Raw genomic sequence first — 22,739 nt, forward strand, 5'->3', positions numbered from 1 at the left:
TTATTTTTCGGGTTGTCCGTACGGGCTAAACCTCGTTTTTCTCACCAACCATATGTCAGATTGAGACAAAACTTTTGGGGTAGGAGTGACACCCATGCAGAATGTTTTATGATAATTGTGATGTCATAGGTCACGTGGTATGGCAACCACCTTGGATTAAACGCAAATAATTAAAATTTAATGTCTCGGAAACCGCTGAATGGAAGAATTTGAAACTTGGCACATTGTCAAGCACTCCCAATGGGGAACAAAAGCATGATAATGATGACCTCCGTTTCCGGTCTTGCTGGCGAGGGTTCGTTTATTCTCAGCTCTCCATGCTATCCATCGAAATCGAAGTTAAGTAATTGTTCCCATTTGTATTTTCGTTATAACTATTTATTTTATGGTGTATATATTGTCTCCCGACGAAGATTTTCGGTGCAAATCTTTCATACCTGTATTGAAAATCGTGTTAATTCGGGTCGTGTTTTGAGGCCTTGTAGTTGTACAGTGAACACTGTACAACCTTGAGGCTTTGTTTTTCTGTCAGCGGTCCGTGTTTTTGTGATCCAATAACTTTCGTTCTCTGTTTTCCCAATCTTTTCACCCCATAGCCCTCTTCCTTGTGTAAATCACAACTCAAAAAAATCCAAAAAAAAAACATTTCCTTCTCTGTTCTCATTCGTTTATTCATTCTTATTCGTTCGTTCGTTCGTTCTTCGACCACGTGTTTCTCCCCCATTTCCCCAGATAGATTGTCAAATTTCAACTCATTATTTTATCGTCCATGCGTTATTGTTTTGATTATAGTTACTTTTGGTTTGAATTTCCTGTAACTTGTAATTATTTAATCGTGTTCTGCTCCTCGTGTGCGGCCTTGTAGTTGTACCCCCGTCGGTGTTTGTTATCTTAATCGTGTTTTGCTTGGCTCTTAGTTTTTTTCCCTTCTACCCCGAACATAATACTCTGTCTAACGTTCTAAATCCCCACCTCCCCCCCCCCCCACCCCCAAAAACCAAACAAAACAAACAAAAAAAAACATTTATTTTCCTTTCTCCACGTGTACTGTTGACTCATCCTGTATTTTCTGTCCAGGTGTGCTGTTCGCCCCGCCCCCATTAACTCCTTGCCATTCCACCGTTTGCCCTTCACGTGACTCGTGGTGGTCCCTCTCGGCTCTCCCCCCGTTGGTATTTTTGTGCACATAAGATTGTTCACGGTTCTGTTTAAATATTATTTAAATATGTATAACCTTTCCCCTTCAGTGTTTTACTCAGTGGTATTTTACAACACGCTGTTTTTCTTCCTATTTAAAAGGCTTTTCTCAATTTCCTCTCCAACTCATTCCACCTCAAAAAAAAGAAATTCAATATCTTATACGTCTCCTTCACTACATGGTCTAAATTCACATTCATTCCATCCCTCCATCATTCTGAACCGGATTGCTAACTTGAAAATCACAACAAACCCAATTTGTTTTCAATGTTCGTCTTTCATTAATCATCCACTTTCTAAACTCCCCTCTTGCCCCTCCCATCCAAATCCCTCCCCTTGCACCTACACTCCTAAACTCCCCCCTTGCCCTGCCACTCTTAAACTCCCCCCCTACCCCTCCACTCCTGAACTCCCCCCTTGCACTCCTGAACTCCCCCCTTGCCCTTCCCCTCCTAAACTCCCCCCTCACTCCTCCCCTTCAAAACTCCCCCCCCAACCCCTCCCATTCAAATCTCCCCCCCCCCATACCATTCCTCTCCAATTCTCCCTCCTCCCCCCTCCTCCTCAAAGCTGCCTCCTCCCCACTTCGTCTTCCTTCTATCTCATACCTCCACCCCCCCCCCAACCTTCTTCTTTCCTCTGCCCCCCCTCAAACAACCCCTCTCTGTGCCTCATCCCTTCACCTTCAAACCTTTCCTCCTCCTCATCCTTCCCTTTCTTGGAACTCTTCTGCAATCGCTGACACACTAACAACTGCTCTCCCTACCTCCCCCTCTCATCCTTCATCTTACCCTACTCCTCCCCTCCCCTGTCCTGTACCCGATGCTCCCCCTCTCTCTTCATTAACGGTATGGACCTCAAACATCCGGGGCCTTCGCTCAAACCTGACTGATCTCTCCATACAGGTTGCTTCTGACAATCCAGACTTGATCTGCTTAACAGAGACTTTCCTCCTTCAAGATGTCTCTGATTCCTTAATATCTCTTCCTGGTTACTCCCTCCTCCGGTATGATAGACCTGAGCCTCGGCCTGGTGGTGGGGTGGCTATCTTTATCAAAAACTCTCTTCCTCACTCTCCTTGCACTACCCTCTCTCCTCCTCACCCCCAGGAGTACCTCTGGCTACGGCTTCCTCTCCGCTCCCACCTTTTGTTCATATGTGTTCTGTACCGTCCCCCAAACAGTGATGACTCCATCTACATTTCACTGTCTGACAACATGGACCAACTTCTCTCCACTCATCCCAACTCTCTCTTCCTCATATGTGGTGACTTCAATTGTCATCATGCCACCTGGTTGGGTGTGGGTTCCTCTCTCACCAGTCATGGCACCTCAGCAAAGGACTTCTGTGACTCACTGGGATTGACACAATCTGTCAATTTCCCGACCCGGATCTCAGCCAATGGAGTATCTTCTCTTCTAGACTTGGTTATGACTAACTTCCCTGCTAATGTCTGCTGCTCTTCTTCTGCTCCAATCGGTTCTTCTGATCATGTGCTTGTCAAAGTGGACATCTCTCTGGCCATTCTCAGAGAGCCTCCTCAGCGTCGACGAGTCTGGCATTTCACTCAGGCCGACTGGGACGGTCTTCAAGCAGCCATCAATCGCCTGGATTGGTCTCCCATCTCCACTGCCTCTGACATCAATTCTTCCTGGGAATTCTTCCAAAGCAAACTGATCTCTCTCATGCACAGATTTATCCCATCTCGCCTTCAGTTGTCTTACCCTTCCTCCCGTCCATGGTACACTGAATCTTGTGGTGAGGCAGTTGCCCTGAAACAACTTGCCTTTGCCTCTTGGAAGGCTAATCCAACTGAAGGAAATCTCAGTTCCTTCCACCAAGCTCGGAACAAGTGTGTGTCTACCCTCAGGAGTGCCAGGAAGCACTATCTCTCCTCACTCAAGAATGAACTCTCAAACCTGTCTCCTTCCTCCAAATCCTGGTGGTGTCTGGTCAAATCCGTTTCTGGTGTTTGTTCCCCCTCCATCCCCTCCCTTACCTCAAATGGCCACACAGTTGACATCGCACGTGACAAAGCCGAATGCCTCAACTCTGTGTTTGCCTCAAAATCCTTAGTCCCAAACCCATCTCTCTCTGTTCCCACCTTTCCCAGTCGAACCAAACTGCTCCTGGACTCTGTGACCTTCTCTCCTGACAAGGTGGAGGAGTTTTTGTCAAACCTCGACTCTGATTCTGCAACTGGACCAGATGGCATCAGCCCACGGGTCCTAAAATCCTGCTCTGCCGCTCTATCTCACCCTCTCTCTATTCTTTTCACCCTATCCTTTGCTCAAGGTCATCTGCCAGCATCCTGGAAATCAGCAAACATTACCGCTTTACACAAAAAAGGTGCAAAAACAGATCCTTGCAACTACAGACCAATCGGCCTGCTCCCAATTATCAGCAAAGTCATGGAATCCATCATTGCTTCGGATATGAAATCTTTCCTCTTCTCCAATGGCTTGATCTCTGATCATCAATTTGGTTTCAGACCAGGTCACTCTACTCTGGACATGCTGCTTCTGCTGTCTCAACAATGGATGGAGGTCCTCAATGCCAAACAGGAAATCAGAGCTGTCTCCCGTGACATATCACGTGCCTTCGATACGGTCTGGCACCCAGCTCTGCTCACCAAACTCTCCTCCTATGGTATCCATGGAAATCTCCATGCATGGCTTGCGGACTTCCTCTCTGGTCGTAGTCAACGTGTGGCCCTGAATGGATTTCTCTCATCTCCCCTTCCCGTTCAGGCTGGAGTTCCCCAAGGCAGTGTGCTGGGCCCTGTGCTTTTTCTGGTCTTTATCAATGATCTCTCCGACTCTCTGGAAAATCCTCTGTATCTCTTTGCTGATGACTCCACTCTCTGCCGCTCCATTCCTCTTCCCTCAGATCGGCAGTCTGCAGCCTCCTCACTCTCTGAAGACCTGGACAAAATCACAGACTGGTCAAACATGTGGAACATGTCTTTCAATCCTGACAAATCTCACACTCTTACTATGTCTCTCTCCGAAAAGATCGACTGGACAACCCTCCCATCTACTTTCTCAACAATCCTTTCCAAGAAGTTCTGTCGCTCAAGCTTTTGGGTCTCACCATCTGCCATGATCTTTCTTGGGAAAACCACATTTCCAAGCTGGCCTCCAAAGCCAGTCGCCGACTGGGCATCCTCCGTCGTGCGAAGTCCTTCCTAGGCACACCTGAGCTCCTCACCACATACAAGGCTTTCATCCGCAGCTCAATGGAATACTGTTCTCCCCTATGGGCTGGTGCTCCTGCCTCACACCTGGCTCGGCTTCACGCTGTTGAATCCAAAGCTTTCAGAATCATTGGAATCTCCCGCGATGAAGCTATCTCTGAGGGCCTTTCACTCACTCACCGCAGGCAGGTAGGTGGTCTTTCTGTCTTCTACCGACTCCTCTCCGGCCTTGCTCCCCCAGCTCTCTCTGTGCTCTGTCCCCCAAATATTCCTACAGGTCGCACAAGATCTGCCAGCCACCCTCTGATGGTTAAACTGCCGAAATCGCGGCTCTCTGCTCACCTTCACTCTTTCATTCCTCTTTTCTCCCGCCTCTGGAACAAACTCCCACACTCACTTCAATCACACTCCTCCCTCCAGGTCTTCAAAACAGCTGTTCACCACCATCTCTTATCTTCCCCCATCCAAAACCTTGATCTTTTCTACCCCCACTAATTCACCCCAGATCCACCTTGTTTGAAATTCCAACTTCTTTCCTGGAAGTCTCGGCAGTGTCCATATGTTTTATACCTCTCCCACCCCCCCCCCCCCCCTTCCCATGCCTCCCACCAAAGCCCTCTCCCTCCCACAGTTCTCTCGATGTCTCCATGTCTCTCGGTCCCTGCTCTCAAATGTTGTGTTTGTGTCCTTCCCCCTCTCTCCCCATCTTGTCTACCGCTCCCGATGTTATTTGTTTTGTGTGTCTGTTTGTCTTTCTGTGTGATTAATGTTCGCTCTTTCACGAGCCTCGATCTTGTATACAAAAAAAAAAAAAAAAAAAAAAAACCTCATAGGTGAAGTGGTATACTACTGTGTTCAAAAAGTATCCGACCTTTATTTTTCGTGCGTAAAAAAAAAAGAAGCTAGGGAGGCGTTGATTGGTGCACGTATGTAGGTGATCCTAATGCGCACGCGTGAATTTTTTCCCACCTGCAGAAGCTGTCATTCGACGGCAGACCGCCGATGAGTGAGGACATGTAAGCGAGCGCCGTCGGATTTTCGTTTTTGACAAAATGACGGAAAAACTTGAACAACGCTACTGCATCAAATTTTGTGTTTTTTGGCCTCGGGGATGTTGGATGCTTCCATTGTGATGACTGCAACTTGGTTTCTGGGTCGTACCCATAAACCCAGGACTCATCGCCAGTGATCACTGTGTTGAGGAAGCTGGGATCACTGTTCACAGTCTCCAGCATGTCCTGTGCGATCTCCAAACGGAATTGCTTCTGCTCAATCGTTAGCAGCTTTGGTACGAACTTCGCTGAGATTCTCCTGAAGCCCAAATACCCCTTCATAATGGAATGAACGGTGTTGAATCTTGCGGATCGTTTCCACTTGGAAATCGCCAAGCTTTACGCAAAATTTGATGCAGTAGCATTGTTCAAGTTTTTCCGTCATTTTGTCAAAAACGAAAATCCGACGGCGCTCGCTTACATGTCCTCACTCATCGGCGGTCTGCCGTCGAATGACAGCTTCTGCAGGTGGGAAAAAATTCACGCGTGCGCATTAGGATCGCCTACATACGTGCACCAATCAACGCCTCCCTCGCTTCTTTTTTTTACGCACGAAAAATAAAGGTCGGATACTTTTTGAACACACTACGTACCAGCCAAAAATGTTTTAATCGAATTCCTTATCCTAAAAATCTGAAATTGCATGCACATGATCTATGACCCATTTGTATTGAAATATTCAATCTATGATATAATAGGTCACATGGTTTGGCAGCCATATTGGATCTAATCTAAAACTTAAAAAAAAAAAAACATCTTCTCCCAAACCACCGCATCGATTGACTCAAAACTTTACGTGTCATTGACTAGGCATGGAGATTAAAAGATTATCACGAAAACATCATTGGTCACATGGTGTGGCAGCCATATTGGATTGAAGGAAAATATTAAATTATATCTCTGAAACAGCTTAATCTATTGATGCAAAATTTTACAAATATCATCTCACGCCGCTGTTGCATATAGTTTGAAAATGATGATGTCGTCGGTCACGTGGTTTGGCAGCCATCATGGATAGAAAAACGAACCTTATCCAATCAACACGAAACTTCACAAATGTGATCCTCTACCCATACATATGCAGAGTGTACATCTTTTAATGTCATGTGGTATGGCAGCCATATTAGCTTGAAAGCCGATATTTAAAAAAAATCCCTTCTCTGAAACTGCTTCACCGATCGATGTGAAACCTATCATGGCTGGTGAAAATGTGATACTTGAAAACAGCTGAAGGGATTTAATTCAAACTTGTTTATTTTTAGGACAGTGAACGATGGCATCTACCCGTTGAGGGACTATGCAGAGGCATATTGGCGACACAGTGGCATTGTTCTAGTTTACCTTGCTTCTCTCTACGCCTGTGCGCTCGGGATGAGATTCCGTACTATTTGCCAAATTCAGTCAAATTACTGTTAAACCGCAGGTTCCTATTCTGCAGTGTTCAAAATATAACTTTCAATTGAAATTAAGTAGTTTCTTGATCATAGACCAACGTCTGTAGACAGACATACACAGTGCCCTAATTGCTTAACTTCGCTTATTGCAAAAAAAAAAAAAAGGTAAAACATAAAAACATTTTCTTCAGTTTTGTGGTCAAGATTTGTCAAGGTCATAATCTCAATCTCAGTGGACTTGTGGGGACTACATACAAACGATTCACAAACATGTTCAAGATGCCACCTTCCTCTGCAGGATGTTACTAGTCTCCATAAACTTTTTGTTCCACTCACGAAGCGTTTTTCTCGATTAGTGGCTGTCTTCTATTGGTTGTCCTGAAGCTTTGTTGAACCTATAATCGCTGTTTTGGTCTCTAAACCTGGCAACACACATTATTTTTCTTGTGGAGACGCCACTTCCAGTAAAAGACATCGCAGGAGATGAAAAAAAAAAGTCAATAAACTTTTTCGATGTTCTCCCATGTAGCAAAACACATCATTGCATCTTGTTTAATTGTCATTTATTTATTACGGTTTGAATTTGGAATGGCAGTTTGTGGACACCGTATTTCTTCAGTTCCTAATTTTTATGCCTCCACCGACAAGGTTGCTGGAGGCATTATGTTTTCGGGTTGTCCATCCGGCTGTCAGTCCGTCCGTCCATCCATGATAGGTTTTCTTTTCCGTGATAACTTGAGAACAGCTGAAGGGATCTTAATCAAACTTGATGCAGGTATGTATAATGAGGTAAAGATTCATTTATGAAATTTTGTGGTCAAGACGTCAAAAGCCAGATGACATGTTATGGCCTGGAGCACACCAAGCCAAGAATTCAATCACACCGGCTTTATTTATAGGTTATCACACTCAAAATCTATTTCTACACATAAAGAAAAAGGAAACAAAGATGGGAGAAGAGAGGGAAAACCCGGATTAGGGCAGCACGGGAGGGAAGGAGTAGGCAGCCAAGGCTGAAGGTTCCTGCTTGTGTAGTCAGTCCCAAAGGAGGACCTACAGTCCGGTGGTCCTGAAGAGGTCCGAAGAGGAGAGACCCAGACAATGCGGAGGTGAGTGGTAGTGGATCCTCCAGGATCAACTCAAGGCCAGGTTTGGGGGATCTGAAATGGAGGAGCTGCCGCGAGAGTTTGAAATAAGTACTGCATTCAAGGCCCAGCAGTGCAGTGCAGCCCCAGTGCAGGCCCAGCAGTAGGCCCCAATGATGCAGGCACAGCGGTGGGCCCCAATGCAGGCCCAGCAGTAGGCCCCAGCGGTAGGCCCCAAGGCGGCCCAGCAGTAGCGAGGGTTTAATCAAAAGTCAACCTTCAGGTACAGAGGTGGCCGCAGGGGTTGATCTGGCACAACCTTCAGGTGGAGAGATTTCCGCTGAAAACTCTACAAAGAACACGAAGAAGCACTCTGCCGTGAGTCCTCCTCAAAAATGGCCACTCTCTCCACTGAAGGAATGGAGGAAGAAGAAGGGGGGGGGGGGAGGAAGAAGAAAAGAAAGGTCACAGACCGTAACAGACATGTTAAGTAAAAATTATGTTCCTGTGCTAACCGTGTTAGCCTGGTGTTGGCTTAGCGGTTAGGGTGCCGGCTTAGGATCCTGGGTTCAAATCCCGGTTGATCGCTGAATTAATGCTAGGGGGGTTGACTCAGCCTGTCATCCTTCCGAGGTCCGCAAATTGAGTACCAGTTCACTGGTAATTCCCTGCGTGTCGCAAGAGGCGACTAACAGGGTTGGCGGCAGGAAGGGCATCTGGCCATAAAACATTGCTTCAAAAAGGGGACCAAGGTGCCCAAAAAAGGCCAACCCCCGCTCTGTGGGGAAAAATGGCCTCTAAAGGTGGTTCTTCGTGCTAACCTGTAAACAAGTGATGGGATTTTGCCCAAACTTGGTATAAGTACGAGTATATATTATGATGCAAAGATGAACTTGATGATATATTGGCATCAAAGGTGAGGAGTTAGGTGATTTTGGTGAGGTCAGAGGTCAGGTAAAAATGGTGATACTTGAACAGCTGAATGGATTAAATCAAACTTAATACAAGTATGTAGTGTACAATGATGTCATAATGTAGACGGAGGCATATCGGTCAACGTCTTGACGTCAGTGTTACTAAATTTTTTTATGACTGGAATAAAAAAAATTGTATTGTTCATCAATTTTTGTTGGCTTTTTGACTGCAAGACCACTTTACCCCTGGTTATTATTAACATGTAGTGTAAGGAATGCCGATCCATGTTCTCTTAAGGGCTGCCTCTGTGTGCCACCCATCCTTCACCCTGGTTTCCTCAGGATTTAAGGTTCCAGAAGGATGGAGTCGCATGGTTGTAATTCGTTGCCTTGCTTGTCGCTACTTCATTTCAATGAACAAAGACCATGTGATGCTTCACCTACAATCATTTAATCACATCCAAAAATACAAGGTTAGTTTTTTGTTTTTTTTGTGTGTGAATGGAGAAAAAAGCACTTTTGCTGATCATTTTTCTTTAATTTATTACCTCCACCACCAGATATGTTTTCACCACTGCCTGTCTCTGTTTCTGACTGTGAGCAGGATATCTCAGAAAGTTGTGGACTGATTCAGATTAAATTTGGTGAACAGGTTGGGTGTGTGACAAGGACAGGTCGATTCAATTTTGGTGAAGATCTGGATCAGATTTATATATATATATATATATACTAGCAGAAGTACCCGGCATTGCCGGGCGGGGGAGGGGGAGGGGAGGGGAACGGGGGGAGAGCGAGCCCCTTGGTAAAGCGAGCGATTTTTTTTTTTTTTCATAGCGTCATAGCGTTCATAGCATTTCATATCGTTCATAGCGTCCATAGCGTTTCATAATTACCCTTGATTTTTTTTGTTCATAGCGTCATATCGTTCATAGCGTCATAGCGATTTTTTTTTCATAGCGTCATAGCGATTTTTTTTTTCATAGCGTTCATAGCATCATCACGTGATCGCTCTGAGCGAATCAGCGCCCACCTGCTCTGATTCCGTTGATTCCGTGCGCTTAAATGCGCTGAGGTAAATATGAATAAAAAATATGGATCGTGAAATATTTTGAGTTCGGCCATGTTCCTCCCAGGCTCAATGGCCATGTCTATGCCAAATATCAAGCACGTAAGCCTCTCCGTTTAGGAGTCTATCGGTAACATTACACGCACACACACACACACACACACACTGTGTTTTATATATATATATATATACACAGTGAAACCTTGACTTACGAGTGCACCAACTTACGAGTTTTCCGAGATACAAGCCGTCGCTCGGTCGAATTTTTGCTTTGTGATGCGAGCCGAGATCTGAGTTACGAGCGAGCGAGCTTGGATATAAAACACGTAATCGTCGAAAAACATGAGCGAGGTGTGCTTGTTGTCGACTTGGCGAGGCAGTACGATCGTAGTACTTCTACGATATGTACGATTTTGAAGCAGAAGGAGTCGATAAAGGCTATAACGCCAGCCAAGGGCGTTAAGATTATTTCAAAGCTCCGGACCTCTGTCCATGAAGAGATGGAGAAGTTGTTGTTTGTGTGGTTGACGGAGAAGCAGCTCGCAGGAGATACCGTGACCGAGAGCATCATCTGTGAGAAGGCACGAGACATTTACGGGGATTTGGTGCAGCAGACGGCGGGAACATCAACGGACGAGGCATCGGAAGAGTCATTCAAAGCCAGTCGGGGATGGTTTGATAATTTTAAGAAGAGGACCGGCATTCACTCCGTCGTCAGGCATGGTGAGGCAGCAAGCTCGGATGTGAAGGCAGCTGAAGATTTTATTATAACTTTTGCCGAACTGATAGAAGCCGAAGGATACATCCCCCAGCAAATCTTCAACTGTGACGAGACAGGGCTCTTCTGGAAAAAGATGCCGAGGAGGACGTATATAACGGCAGAGGAGAAGAGCATGCCAGGCCACAACTTGTTCAGAGTGCCGGCGATAGCTCGCCTTCTCTTTGTGGAAGACACGGTGAGATCCTTAACATCCAACAACTAATGGGACGCAAACGGGGCGCCCAGTTTAGCGGTACACACATTGATGAATCACCCTGCTTGTGAAACACCGACATGACAGGTTATAGCTGGGTCGGGATTCAAACCCAGGCTGGACAGTTTAGAGTCAAGTGTGCGTACCTCCAGTCCAGGCCATCCTGCCAACTTGTATGCTGCATACAGGTGAAATATAAAGCGCGAGATATTTTTTTATATATACTGTATTTCAAAAAAAATTGGTGTGGTTTTTGGGGGGCTGGAACGGATTAATAGCATTTCAATTCATTTTAATGGGGAAATTTAATTTGAGAAACGAGCAAATTGAGTTACGAGCTCGGTCACAGAACGAATTAAACTCGTAAGTCAAGGTTTCACTGTATTATATAAAGTGATTGCTCACTATTGAGAAGGGGCCAAAACGATATATAGCATGATTTTTCAAAGCTATGGATGAGTTATGACAAAACTTAGTGGATGAGTTGGGTAAGTGAGAAGAACAAGCTGATTAGATTTTGGTTAAGGTCCGGAAGCAGATCAGGCCAATCGGTATGATACAAAGGTAAACTGTTCAGCCTGGCGGAGGTATGCCCTCCACTGAGTGCCATTCGAGTTAGCTGTGTCATTGCTTGTCAGCTTGTTTCCTCACCATGTGGCGGTTTCTCCTTTGCCCTGTGGAATAATGTGAGGCATGACAAAGTGAAAATGTGAGTGGGTTATTTTGAGGAAAGTGTTTTTTGGGGGTTGGGGGGAAGCTTCACCATCGATTGAATTGTGAGGAGGCATAGATCTGGGGAAGTGTATAAAACAATTTCTAGAGTGGTAAAAGTTCTCATGAGCACAGTGAAAAGAAGGGAGAACCTGCCGGAAGGAAGGACCACAGTGTCTGCAGCAATTCAGAAATTAGGCTTTTGGGGAGAGTGTCCAGATGGAAGCCACTCTTGAGAAAAAGGCCCATGGCAGCACTTCTGGAGTTTGAAAAGGTGCGTTGAAGACTGAGAGCATGAGACAAAATATTTTCTGATATGATGAGATGAAAATTGGACTCTGGCCTGAATGCAAAGCGCTAAGTCTGTCAGAAACCGAACACAGCTCATCACCAATCTAACATCATCCCCACCATGAAACATGGTGGTGGCAGCATCATGTTATGGGGATGCTTTTCAGCAGCAATGACTGGGAGACTTGTAAGGATAGAGGGAACAATGAATGGAGCCAAATGCAGGCTAATCCTTGAGTAGAATCTGCTTCAGTGGAAAAGACCTTAGACTGAGGTGAAGATTTACGTTCAAACAGAAGAATGGCCCCAAGCATACAGCCAAAGCAACACTGGAATGGCTTCATAACAAGAATGTGAAAGTCCTTGAGTGGCCCAGCCAAAGCCCAGACTTGAATCCCATTGAGAATCTGTGGAAAGACTTGAAGATTGCTGTTCACCGACGCTCCCCATCCAACTTGACAGCTTGAGCAAATCTGCAAGGAAGAATGGGAGAAACTCCCTAAATTCAGATATGCAAAGCTGATAGACATATCCAAGAAGACTTGAAGCTGTTAAAGGCCCTTCGACGAAGTATTGACTTTGGGTTGAATACTTGTGTTAATTAGATATTTCTGTATTTCATTTTTAATTGCTTTGTAAAGATTTCTATGCAAAAAATTCCACTTTGACATTATGCGGTATTGTGTGTAGATCATTGACAACAAAAATCTCAATTTAATCCATTTTATATTCGGGCTGCAACACAACAAAATGTGAATGTCCAGGGGTGTGAATACTTTCTGAAGGCACTGTATGGCAATCGGATGTCAGAAATGACAAACCAGTTAGCAGGGGTAATTCAGATTCTGTCAGTGTTTTGCATTGTAATAATTGACATTTTGAAATCCCTTTTCCAGGTCTTCCAAGAGGAGAAGAAGAAAGCAATTCGCAGACAGGTGTATGTAGTATATGAAGACAAAGCTGTTTCTTCTGAATTTCAAGAGTTCACAAAGGTAATTTCCTCATGGAAATGCTCTTGTGTTGTTTCATTGAGAAATTCATATTCTTAATAACCAATGTTCACCCCACGCACACAAAGCAAAAAGTGTGGTTAATCAATTGATTCATGTCTTTTCATCCGTCCCATCGGTTTAATGATCGAGGAACGACTTCAATTGAATAGGCCTATTGTATTTTGAACACTAATCAGAACATTGAGAAATACACATCTTTCGGTTTACCGTACTTTGGCTTTTAATTCGTCACAATCGTATATGCGCAGAGAGGAATGAGATGACCTTTTTACTGTCTTGAGTAAGAAATCGAATTTGAATTCTTTAAACAAAGTTGAAAATCATTCCAAACAGGAAACGGATTTTAAGGACGTTATAAATGCCACAAACAAAAAACATGAATAACTAATGTAATGTTATAGATAGGGTGATGTATTAGACACTGCTGAAAATGGCAGTAAACACGGAATTCACTTCTACAATCTTTTTTTTTTTTTTTACATTTAATTACATACTATGACCAAATCATTTGTCATACTTCCAAGAACCTCCAGTTTTGCAGTACAGTCGGACCCTGCTTTTCGCAGTTCCATGTATTCTCAGTTGATAAAATGCGACCTGTTTCTCTTCGCGGAAAAGTGTACCACAAATTTGGGGGTTTTTTCTATTTGCGGCCTTGTGCTGCGAATTTACGGTATTTCAGGGGCGCAAAAAAAATATTTCAGGAACCTCTAGCTTGAGGCATTTATAAAACCCATCTTTCACCAGCATTGCATAAAGCAGCTGGACATATGCAAAAAGGAAAAAAAAAAAAATCTACGAGCTGCGAGCATGACCTGCTTTTACTTCTGCCATGTGCTTCCCGTTTTCATGGCTTTGGCGGTCGCAAATTTTAGCCGCAATATAATCGGGACCTTTGCGGATTATTGTTGTCATTCATGGGATTTGCCTCGCCATTTGCGGGATTATCGCCGACATTCGCAGGGGTTTTGTCTCTCCATTTGCGGGACTTTCATCGACCTTCGTGGATTATCATCAACATTCTCGGGATTTGCCTCACCATTTGCGGATTTTGCCTCTCCATTCGTGGTTTGTTCCTCTCTTCTCAGATTTTTGCCCTATCTATTCCCCCATATAACCTATCCCCCCATTTTCCCATTGAAACAATGCCCCACCATTCGCGGTTTCGCAATTCGCTGCATTTCCCAGGAACGTATCCCCCACGTATAGCGGGGTCCGACTGTACTTCAATTTAAAGGTTCAATAGGTAGTGTACAAGGGTGCTATTCGTGACACCATGCCATTAGCCCTTCAGATCCGGCTACTATAATTTTTTAATATAAGGGTGGCTACATTTATAGCACTAAACCTGCGTTTTTTGTTTGTTTGTTTGTTTTTTAACTATCGTTAAAATCATTGTTTTATTCAAGTTGAAGTACAGTACTGTTTATACTTGAACACTGTGTGGTGTATCATGTTCTATGAACTCTTCGTTTTCTCTTTAACTGGTACTCCCATTCCCTACGGGGATGGCAGGAAGGGTCATTCCATTCTGGGGGTATGTAGATTACAGTAGATTTACGGTCAGGCCTCATGAACGTTGGGAGGGGGCGGGATGTGGGGGGGGGGGGGGTATTCAGTTACCAAGTTTCTTGTGGATCGTTCATCAAGTTGTTTAAGCATTTGAGCAAGCACTCAATTCAAAACCGTTAAACATCCCCTTGGAGTGGGGAGGGAGGGCAAATGAATTTACGACGACTTTCATTGTGTGACCCTTAGTCCTCCTGTCAAGTTTGATTGAGATTGGATAAGTAACGACCGAATGTATTATGATCAAAAATCGTCAGAGACAGACACCAAATTGCATATTTACCACCAAAGGTGGATGGAGGTTGTTTTTACCCCTGTCTGTCTGTCCGTTTGTGACGAAGATATTTCAAAAAGTTGTGGACGGATTTGGACGAAGTTTGGCAGAGATGAAGCATATGTGACACCGACGAAATGATTAGATTTTGGTGAAGATCCGGATTCAGATCTGGCTACTATAATTTTTTAGGCGATTTTCTTCACCATTGGGAGATAGGGCCAAAAACAATACATAGCAGGATATCTCAAAAAGTTGTGGACTGGTTTGGACGAAACTTGGTGGACCGGTTGGGTGTCTGACAAGGACTATTCGATTCGGTTTTGGTGAAGATCTGAATACGGATTCTGATATGAGAATTGTTTAGTTTTTTAAAAGTGATTCTTCACCATTGGGAGATGGGGCCAAAAATCGATAAATAGCAGGATATCTCAAAGTTAGGGATGGATTTGGACGAAACTTGTTGGACAGGTTGTGTGTGTGACAATGAAGAATCGATTCAATTTTGGTAAAGATCCAGATCCAGCTCGTCGATTTTTAAAAGTGATTCTTCACCATTGAGTGATATGACCAACCAGGCGGATGTATGCTCTCTACTGAGTGCCATTCCCGTTTAGTATAATTTAAGCTGCTCGTTTAGTATAAATGCAATCTTCATTGAATTTTATGCCGAAGTCGCCAAGGGCATTGTTTTCAGGTTGTCCATCCTGCTGTCTGTTTGGCTGTCCGTCCGTGATAGGTTTTCGTTTCCGCGCTAACTTGAGAACGGCTTAAGGGATCATAGTCAAACTTGGTGCAGGTGTGTGTAATGAGGTAAAGATGAACTGATTCGATTTTGCGGTCAAAGGTTAGAGGTCATGTTCGGTAAAAAAAATCCTGTTGTCGCGATAACTTGTAAACCAGTGATGGGATTCTGACCAAAGTTGGTACAAGTGTGTATTATGATGCAAAATTAACCTGATTAGATTTTGGAGTCAAGAGATCAAAGGTCAAAGTCTGTAGTCGGTCTATAACTTGAACGGCTGAAGGGATCCAATTCAAACTTAGTACAGGTATGTCTAACTACTTGTTTATACATAATGTTGATCAGACAATCACAAACAGAACACCAAAAAGAAACCAGAGCGACAAAGAACAAAGCCACTTTGTCAGATTTGCCCAAACAGCTATGTTAGCTGCGGCGGATTTCAGTTCGTCCATATGCAGCCCAGTGTCGCTGCAGACAATATTGATCAACGTCAGTTTTGGTCGACCAACTCTCCTTTGTGATGGCTTCCAAAGTAGGACACTATTTGCGGCTTCTTCGTTGTGCCGGAGGACACGACCCACCAATCTCAAACGCCTCTTCGTCCAGAAAATTTTGGCAAATTACCATGTCGCTCAATGTTTGTGACTTGGTCTGGCCAACGGATGTTGAGTATTTTACGGAGGAGATTGGTGTAGTTACCATCGATTTTACGTGTCATGCCATCGTTGCGTCCTCCATCGTACGAGTCAGTCCTTGGCACACCTGAACTCGTATCTCCCTACAATCCTTCAACCACAGCTTGATGGAGTACTGCTCTCCCCTCTGGGCTGGCTCCCCTGCCTCACTTCTTGATCAGCTTGACGCCGTGGAAACCAAGGCCTTTAAGATAAATGGAATCTTACCCACTGAAGCTGAGTCAATGAGCCTATCACTATGCCATTGCAGACAGGTCGGTGGTCTGTCTTCTTGCACCTTCTTTCTGCTTCCTTCATTCCCTCCCTCCCCCCCCCCCCCCCCCACCCCATTCCCCCCTCCTCTCACCCCGTACTCTGAGCGAATTCCATTTCTGCCATGACTAACTGCTGAGAACGCAATGGCAAGTCACCTTTCGTAAACTTCCCCATTAACTACTTTGGCAATCTGACACACTTTCTGCAGTGTGTGGACATGAGTGTGAGTGAGAGCGAGAATGTTGACGTTTCGATTTTTATGTTGTGCTGTGAACTTTGCTGCCAAGGCACAAAGTGCTTTTAGTTTGTGCCTTGGTTTGTGTTGTCATGTGTGGTGCTGCAGTGGTTTATCATGCTTTAGCCCACCCTTCAAGAGTTCACAAATTAGGATTCTTAATAAAACCTCTCACCAAATTTTGAATGAGGAATGAGGAGTGAGGAGCAGAAAGAGAGGAGACGGGTCGCTGGGGGAAAAAACCAAAAAAACATTTTTGATGGAACACAAGTTTGTTACATTGAAGCTACTTAATTTGTGATTGTGCCCATTTGACCAGATGTTACCAGCATTCTGAAATTACTTTTTCATTACAAGCATGCAGATATTTACTCTATGTTTAGAGGCCAAAGTTTGCACCTGTATTTTCATCAGTACTGTATATTAATCATACTAAAATACGCCATTTAGTGTCTGTCCGTTTGTCTGATGAATTTGACGCCAATACATTCCGTCGTTACTTATCCAATCTCAACCAAGCTTGACAGGATAATGAAGATTGTAGCGCATTCATTTGCCCCCCTCCCCAAGGGGGTTTTCTCCCCCCGAGGAAGTTTGCCTGCCATTGCCGTCAATGGGGTTGCATGTTGAGGTGTATATCAATGTTAAATTAGCTTTATCGTGACGTTTTTCCAAAGATGCTTCCAATAACAAAATTAATTATAATCGCATATTATTAATGTTATTACAACAATATTGATACAAATGTCCCACTTCCCCAAAGCATTTTTCCTGCAGGGTTATTGTGTATAAATAGCGTATCTTATAATAGAGCAAACGTATATGGTTCGCTATGTATGTATGTATGTATGTATGTATGTATGTATTGTATTGTATGTATGTGTGTATATATGCGATGAAAATGTCTTCTTCTTCTTCAAATAAATTTACCACCCTCTTAATTGCGTTAAGACTACCGAGACCCCTCAGACCTTTGACGACCCTTTAATTCCCTCAAGACCCTTCAGACCACAAAGACCCAACATACCCTGAAGACCCCCAAAGACCCAAAATACCCTTCAAGGCCCCGAGGCTCAAAAAAACCCCAAAGACCCAAAACACCCTGAATACCCAAAACACCCCGAATACCCAAAACACCCCGAATACCCAAAACACCCCGAAGACCCAAAAGACCCAAAAAGCCCCTGAAGACCCAAAAACACCTCAAAGACCCAAAATACCCTTAAAGGCCCAACCAATCCAAAAGACCCTGAAGACCCAAAACTCCATGAAGGCCCAAAAGACACCGAAATGGTCAAAGATGCCTACCCCTCTGAAACGACGTGTGGTGAGGCGCACTGAGTCACGCTAGTAGTTATAATGGTGTTTCCGTGGAAGCAACGGGTTCTACAGGAAGTGAAAATATTATACACCACAAACACGTATGCCTAGTTTTTTTAAAGTCGCTAAAGCTCTTTATAAACACTAAATGAAGAAATATGGAGGAATCCCAACATCCGTGAGGTAAGTTTTACTTACAGAACTGAGCGAAAATCTACTGTACTCTATATACCCAACAAATGTTGGGTTAATAACATGGCCCTTTCTGGTGCTACCGTGGCATTTTTCGTAGCGAACTTTCAAAACTCGATGCTGCTGTTTCATACGAAACTGAAAGGGAAAAGCTCGGATTGTGCTCATTTACCAAGCAGCTAGCTAGCGCTTGCTAATCCAGCCGTTCCTTAACGGTTTTGAATGGAGTGCTTGCTCGAATGCTTAAACCACTTGGCGATCTCTCCACAAGAAACTTGGTAAATGAACACATACCAAATGTTATTGAGACCCGACCATAGATCGACTGTAATCTATATACCCCAAAGAGGAATGACCCTTCCTGCCGCTCCTGAAGTGAGCGGGTGTACTCGTTTAGTAAATGCAGCATTTATATGTGAAGTTTCAGCTGACCTTTTTCCTCTTTGCAGGCCCGAAATGCTGAATTGGGGAATGCTGAGAAGAGTAAGGAAGAGAAAACTGAGGAACAAATGGAAACCTCCGCAGAAGAAGAAGAAAGTTTGCAAACGGGTGAAAAGGATACGACTGGTGAATGTGAACAAGAAAATGAGGGTGAGGGTTTTGCAGACCAGGATGAGGGTGAGGAAGAGGGAGAGGGGGAAGGAGACAGAGGTGAAGGAGACATTGAGGGTGAGGATGGAGACAATGTAAAGCACGAGGAAAGCGAGGGTGATCAAGAAGGGGGGAAGGAGGAAAAGAGTGAGGATGAGGGTGAGAATCAGGCTGGGGAAGAGGACTTGTTGGAGCATGTGGATTCGGCAAGCGAAAATGCAAGTAAGAGCGAGAGCTTTAAAATGGCGGGTGGCAAGGTGAGCACCCTGGCAGTGACAAAAGCAGGACGTGGCAGGGGTCGGCCCATCGCTCGAGGCAGAGTTGTTACGTCAAAAGTCAAAACAAAAGCAAAAAAAGTCAAAACTGTCGGCTCTGGCGAGAGTGTCACAACTCGATCGGGGCGACGGTCTGAAAAATTGACAGATGAAAGTGGTACACCTGAATAGGAGGTATATATCGTTTAGGAAGCGTAGACGAATTACTTTGGCAGTAGATAATGGCCTGTCTGACCAAATTTGTTTTTTTCCAGCACAAACAACTTGTAATGGTGAATGAAAATCAGTCTGCTGCACCGTCCTGAATGAAATTACACTGGTAAAACTAGCAATCTTCTTCTTATCACACTGTTAAAGATTGAATTGGCTTTACGTGCACACTTCAGTTTGTGTGGTGGTAGCCCTCAAATTATCACTGACACTTGTAAACTCGACTTGTTCATCGGTCAATCTAAAGCCCAGTTGTGAAGGAATTGCTAAAATCCTCCAGGTGGTTCACAGGCTAAACATACGGGACATGTTGAAAATGGTTAATCAAAAAAAGTGATCATGTTATAATGGCCTTCTTCTTCTTCTGACATTGCATTTATTTTATTGTTTTTTTTAAATAGCATTTTTTGTAAAGTATTTTATTTTTCCATTTTTTGAGCTTTTCCTTGAAAATCTTTTTTTTCCTTTCTTTGCGCTAAAAGAATGTAGCCATTTCCAGGATTATCTTGCTTTTGTATTTAATATTGCTTTGAAGAGGTTTTTCTCATCAGTTTTGCAGCTTCAGAAAACCCCACATCATTTGTAATTAATGACTCGTTCCTTTGCCTGCGCGGCAATTGGTGTTTTCCGATTATTTCTTTTTCACGTTTTGATAATTGAATCGAAGTTTTCCGGCCTTGTAACTTATGGTGGGAGTGCAAATATTCCGATCTGCTTTTAGTTGCACGCTGTTAACATTGAACTGCCACGCAATGTCCTAACTTGAGTGCTCGTCTTGTTGGTCTGTACGCTTGTAAACAAATTGTCTGCAGTGTCTAGTTGTTTGTAGGGCAATGATTTGTGAATTGTTATTTCTCCTTATCCAATTCATCCTGCTGGTACATAGTCGAGTGAATGATTAGAGCATTCAATTTAGTTTTTCTCTTTTTACATTTTTTTCCTTCTGCTGTGCGTGTTGGCATGTGACATCTCCTTATTTCTTAGTTTAATAGGCCTGCCCTTTAACATTTGTTTTCACAAATAACTCGAATACTGCTGCTTCCTTGGGGATGCTGCCTTGACGTACTGCTTTTAGTTTTTAGTACGGGGTGGGCATTTAGGACGGCCGTTTACTCTGCATCTGATGTTACCTTTTCTCATTCTTTCAATAGCTGTTGCAACTATTAATTGCCTTGTAATTGCATAATCTAATTGTGTTGAATTTTAACATTTTCCCCCCTTCCTCCTCCCAAATAGCCAATCTTCTTCGAAAGATCAAATTTTTGTTTTGACTTGTGCAAGTTAAGTATCTTTCTTCTCCTGTTATTGTTGTTGATTAAAATTTTTTATCTGGCCAATGACTCAATTTTTATTTTCATTATGCCTCCACCGACAACGTCGGCCGAAGCATTATGCTTTCAGGTTTGCCGTCCGTCCGTGATTTCGTTGCCGCGATAACTTGAGAACGGCTGAAGGGATCTTGATCAAATTTGGTGCAGGTATGTATAAATAGGTAAAGATGAACTGATTAGATTTTGGGGTCATGAGGTCAAAGGCCAGAGGTCATGCTCGGTAAAAATCCTTTTACCACAATAACGTGAACCAGTGATGGGATTCTGACCAAATTTGGTACAATTATGTAGAATGATGTAAAGCTGAACTGATTTTGGGGTCAAGATATCAAAGGTCAAAGTTTGTAATAGGTCTATTACTTGAACAGCTTAAGGCTTAAGTGATCCAATTCAAACTTGGTACAGATACAGTCGTGGCCAAAAATATTGGCACCCTTGCACATTTTTCAAATACCTCACAATTTTCTCGAAAAATACGTTGAAATTGACAAAAGTGTTTGGTCTCCACAATTCTCTATTTCACTGTTAATATTACAGAACCTTTGTTTTTGATTCAGAACTTAATATATCTTTTAAATCAGAAAATAAAAATAAATGGCATTGACAAAATTATTGACACCCTCGACTTAATACTGTATTTGGTCGCACAACCTTTCGACAAAATAACTGCAGTCAAGCGCTTCCTGTAGCCATGAATGAGCTTCCGACACCACGCAGTTTTGCCCACTCTTGTGCAAACTGTTCCAGTTTTCACAGATTTGAAGGATGCCTTCTCCCAACTGCTTTTTTCAGATCTCACCACAGGTGTTCAATGGGATTTAGATCTGGACTCATTGCTGGCCTCTTCAGAACCGTCCAGCGTTTCGTCTTGAACCATTCCTGGGTGCTTTTTGAAGTGTGTTTGGGGTCATTGTCCTGCTGCAAGACCCATGACCTTCGACAGAGACCCAGCTTTCTGACACTGGGCTCAACATTGTGCTCCAAAATACCTTGGTAATCTCCTGATTTCATGATGCCATGCACACATTCAAGGTACCCAGTGCCAGAGGCAGCACAGCAACCCCAAAACATCACTGCACCTCCTCCATGTTTGACTGTAGGGAAGGTGTTCTTTTCTTTGAAGGCTTCATTTTGTTTTCTGGAAACAGAGATGATGTGCTTTACCAAAAAGCTCTAATTTGGTCATCTGCCCACAGGACGTTCTAGAAAGATTTTGGCTTGTTCAGGTGTGTTTTGCAAAACTCCAGTCAGGCTTTCTTATGTCTCTCTGAGCATTGGGGTCCTCCATAGAATCCCCTTTCATCGAGTTGGTGACGGATGGTGCGAGTTGAAACTATCGTGCCTTGTGTCTGAAGGTCACATTGAATCTGTTTGGCAGTTGATTGAGGTGTTTTCTCCACCATTTGAACAATCCTTCAGTGCAATCTTCGATCAAGTTTTCTCTTGCAGCCACGTCCAGGGAGGTTGGCTGCAGTGCCATGGGCCTTAAACTTCCTGATAACATTGCGTATGGTGGACACAGGAACATCAAGGTCTCTGGAGATGGACTTGTAGCCTTGAGATTGTCCATGCTTGGCTACAATATTGTGTCTGACCTCCTCAGACAATTATCTTGTTTTTAAAAATATTTTCTCCATGCTCATTGCAGTACACACAGTGACACAAAACAGCAGATTCTCATTTTCTCTGTTCAAACTGGTTGAACGAGTGATTTTTTTTTTTTTTTTTTTATATTGCAGGCACCTGCAACTCACCACAGGTGAGTTCAATTCCAAAGTAAAGGAGAATCACCTGCTTGAAATCTAATTATTTTTAACTTCTAAAATGTACCAATAATATTGTCCGTGCCATTTTATTATTTGTGTGGAACAAGTTAAGATTTAGTAATTTTTTCTGCTTTTTTTGTTTTGTTCCACTGCAAACCAAAGAAATACAAATGTGGACACCAAAATATTTTTTTTTTTCAACACTTTTCTGGAATAAATGGTGCATTATTTGAAAAAAGTGCAAGGGTGCCAATATTTTTGGCCACGACTGTGTATAATGATGTAAAGATGAACTGATTCGATTTTGGGGTACTTTTTTTTTGTTTGTTTACCTGGCCACTGCCTGATTCAACAAAGGGAAACTGTGGATGAGACATCTCAGCCT

General features: G+C 43.6%; 1 protein-coding gene across 1 annotated transcript in view; it reads left to right on the forward strand.

Annotated features, from left to right (window-relative positions):
• The window catches only part of LOC137438587 (uncharacterized), a 74,910-nt gene extending 54,320 nt beyond the window's left edge, over positions 1-20,590 (forward strand). Inside the window, exons 11-13 of the mRNA XM_068133745.2 lie at positions 9,181-9,311; positions 12,777-12,872; positions 18,631-20,590. Coding sequence (XP_067989846.2) covers positions 9,181-9,311; positions 12,777-12,872; positions 18,631-19,218 — 815 coding nt within the window. The 3' untranslated portion in view covers positions 19,219-20,590. The remainder of the gene's footprint in view (positions 1-9,180; positions 9,312-12,776; positions 12,873-18,630) is intronic.
• Positions 20,591-22,739: the final 2,149 nt, after the last annotated feature.

The sequence above is a fragment of the Myxine glutinosa genome, chromosome 13, assembly GCF_964187855.1.
Source record: "Myxine glutinosa chromosome 13, kmMyxGlut1.1, whole genome shotgun sequence".
NCBI lineage: Eukaryota > Metazoa > Chordata > Myxini > Myxiniformes > Myxinidae > Myxine > Myxine glutinosa.